At 40.2% G+C, this 3,457-nt stretch overlaps 1 protein-coding gene across 1 annotated transcript; it reads right to left on the bottom strand.

Annotated features, from left to right (window-relative positions):
- Positions 1-1,280: 1,280 nt before the first annotated feature.
- Positions 1,281-3,076, bottom strand: LOC106388568 (putative F-box/kelch-repeat protein At4g39600). The gene has a single exon (XM_048750976.1). It carries the CDS (start codon positions 2,701-2,703, stop codon positions 1,564-1,566), a length of 1,140 nt encoding a protein of 379 aa, XP_048606933.1. The 5' UTR covers positions 2,704-3,076; the 3' UTR covers positions 1,281-1,563.
- Between the last annotated feature and the right edge of the window lie 381 nt (positions 3,077-3,457).

Below are 3,457 nucleotides of genomic sequence, written 5' to 3'. Positions count from 1 at the left end.
AAACCCTATTTAAAAAATGAGGGTTAGGGTTACAAATGGGTTTGCAGGGTTAGGGCTAACCCTGTTAGGTTGAACCCATATTAACATCCCTACCTACCAGGCATCATAAAAGGTTTCCTAGAGATCGATTAGTAACCTCCGCCTGTCCGTGAGTTTGAAGATGATAAGCCGAATTCAAATCTAAGCTGGTGTTAAGTAATTTCAGTATGACTGTAATGTTCTGTGATTGGTGTTCTGCATTTAAAATTTTCATGTCCCTGGAGGGTTCAAAAGGGCACAAACTTAAATGATACAATCGTCTTCTATGCCAGGTAAGTTTTCTGAAACAGAGCCCCAGCACAGAGAGTTCTCAGGCTGTTTTTCAGTATTAATGAGGATTGGGTTTGCCGAAACAGAGACTACAATGCAGCAATGACATCCATGATAGAGCAAGCATCTGCTACACATGATAAGAATAAAGCTGACGGAGTTGAGGCGTTACTTGTCCTATACAAAGGCATGCAACATCATTTTTCTACTTCACAGCTTGTGGTAACATTTTTCATTGTTACGGTTAAACATTTTTCAGACAAAATATGTATATGATGTCAATCTTCATAGAGCCACCAGCTGAAGGAGAGAAAATTTCTGACTCCACTGTGGTTTACTAACATACACCAGTGGAAGCTTTGTTCGTAAGGAGATTACACATTCAGTTCAAGTACAAATGGAGGAAACTGGAGTTCCATGGCTTATATGAAGCAGTGTCCTTACCGGCAGCACTTTGTGAGTCGATATTGGTTTCAGAAGCTAGCTGCAATCTTATACCAGTAGAGGGACAGAAACGAATGGTCACTCTATTACCCTCTGCGTTATCTAGTGATGAAGAGTTAATTTGCTGAAGTAGAGCTGATTCTGGGTAAACGGAATGATAGGCAATGCTACTTGGAGGTGTTAATCAAATCAAGATTCCCTGATAATGAAACGTCATGTCTGCGAGTACGGGATCTGAGAAAGCATTTTCCACCACCACCACCTAAAGAGCTCTTTTGACTTGATATTATTAACGTATCAATATATCATAGGTTCTTAATACAAAGTCTAGATGAATAATGGTTTCATATTCTATCGATTCAAGTCTGAATAGCGATGATAAAAATTCAAGAATAAAGTGAATTTTTTAGTCAAAAATTATATGTTAAATTATTTTTCAACTATTTTACACAAACAAATACATGAACGTACGCTTAATCAAACCACATTTTCTTCTGCAACTTTAAAGTAGCCGAGTGACAGAAAAATGAGACTATAACTATTCTCATGGTTGTATAAAAATGATTTCAAAGACACAAAGCTAAAAGTGAATGCATAGGTTAGAAGTGAACCATTGTCCGCTACAAACACAAGACAAACGCACACATCATAGTCACATACAAAAGAAAGTAAACCACTACAAGACGAAGCCGCTTTTCTCATGAGTCATTCATCAAAGAGTAGACTAATCTCCAAGATTCAGGACATACTAAGTACTAAGAAAAAAATAACCTGATTCATTCCCTTTAAACCTGTCTCATGAGTAGCTAATCAAACGGTAGCTGCAATAGCATACACGAATTTATAAGACTTGGGTACTGTAAGCACAGCATCGAACCATTCAACCTTTCCCCAAACCTCTTCACTGCTGCGCATTTCCAGCGAGATCTCAGCACACCAAATCATCTTCTCCTTATACCTACCACGTGCCGGCACATACTTATCCCAAAACACCACCATCTTACCACCACATTCAACCAATTTAACATTGGTATAATGGCCAAACTTAGGCAGTCCTTCCAAACCTTGTACTTTCTTCAAACCAAATGATTTAATCTCACTGTTAGACCAAAGAAACACTCCAGTGGATAGATAACAATAGAATCTTTTCTCTATCACACATACAGTACCAGACCCTACCAAGTCGATTGTAGAATCCTTTAGCTTTAGAACCAAAGAGGATCTCTTGCCAGACGCCCCATCAAGGTTCTTGTAAACCTTTCCTTCAAAATCTGTGTCTCTGAATATCCTCTTGTCCTCAGGCACGGCCTTCCAAGTTTGATTCTTTGTGTCCAACACTTGAACACAGTTCAAAGAATCTGGATTCTCGTAGCTTCCTGCTAAATACATCATCCCATCTATTCCTGGATTGGTGTGAGCAAACCGCAAGCTTGGCGTTTCGACCCACGTGTGCGTTCGGCAGTCGAGGAAGAAGACGTTAGAAGAGGAGGAGGAGACATCGTCTTCTTTGTTGATGGCGTAGAGCTTATGGCCAACAGCTACTATATCTGAGTCTGACCATTCCACGGGAGGAGAGTTGAGAATCTGAACCTGAGCCAAAATATTACCACTTGATGACTGTGTCGTATTCTTCTTCTTGTTAAGGGTTTTATCTGGTTTCCGACAGAGAGTGAACCAACGAAGGTTAGGCTCGTTAGGGAACTGCAAGCACACATAGAGACACCCCTCTGTGCGGTTTAAGAGATACCGGGTCTGGTAAAGCTCCAGTGAAGAAGTGAAGGATCGAAAGGTCTTGGAGACGAGTGAGAGAATGGGGTAGTGCAATCTGGAGACATGTGCTAAGCAACTCAATACTAAGTCATCTGGAAGTTGCAGAATTAAGGTCGGTTCTATCACTGGCGGCTTATTCGACGGTGGTTCTTGACCGGAAGCTATGGATGTGGACGACATTGCCAAATCCGACGACCTAACCCTGCTGCACTCTCTCTATGTAAACTTGAGATGAATTGTAAACTGAAAACTTGTATTGATCTTAATGAGACTATATGTACATTAACCGTAGAAGCCCTAGTTCCTAGATAATTTAGGAACTTTAACATAACTTCATTATTAGATAATTAGAAACTTAAAGGTAATCATTATCCGTAAAATTTCCTTTCCTGATATTTTTCTCAGATTGGAAAGTGAAAGTCTTGAACACCCAACTTTGGATGATAGAGCTTCAAATTGTTAGCGACTCAGTGTCTTAGTTAAAATGTCCACGATTTGATCCTTTGTATTGACATGAATAGTCTCGATGAGACCAGCCTTAACTGCATCACAAACATAATGTTCAACTTGATCTCTTTAGTTGCTAAAGCCATTGCTATGTAAAGCAACATTGAAACCGTGTCATGTTTCTTAGTTTTCACGCAATTGGTGATCCTCCAAGTAAGACAACAAACCACTCAACGAGCGTCTACTTTCTGGACAAGTACTCCAATCTGCATCAACATATACGGAAACTTGAAGATCACTGTTAGAGCGAAGAAGAGTTTCCTGGCCTGGACAGCCCTTAAGAAAGTGAACAACCCGTAGGGCAGCAGACCAGTGAGCCTTGTGAGGCTGTTTCATAAACTGAGAGAGAAGATGAATAGTGTAACATAACTCTGGTCGTGTAACAGACAAGTACACTAACCGGCCAACCAGACGACAATATTTCTTT

Source organism: Brassica napus, chromosome C3, assembly GCF_020379485.1.
Source record: "Brassica napus cultivar Da-Ae chromosome C3, Da-Ae, whole genome shotgun sequence".
NCBI classification, from domain to species: domain Eukaryota; kingdom Viridiplantae; phylum Streptophyta; class Magnoliopsida; order Brassicales; family Brassicaceae; genus Brassica; species Brassica napus.
Note: the sequence above shows the minus strand (reverse complement) of the source record. Positions and strands in the feature narration are given on the sequence as shown.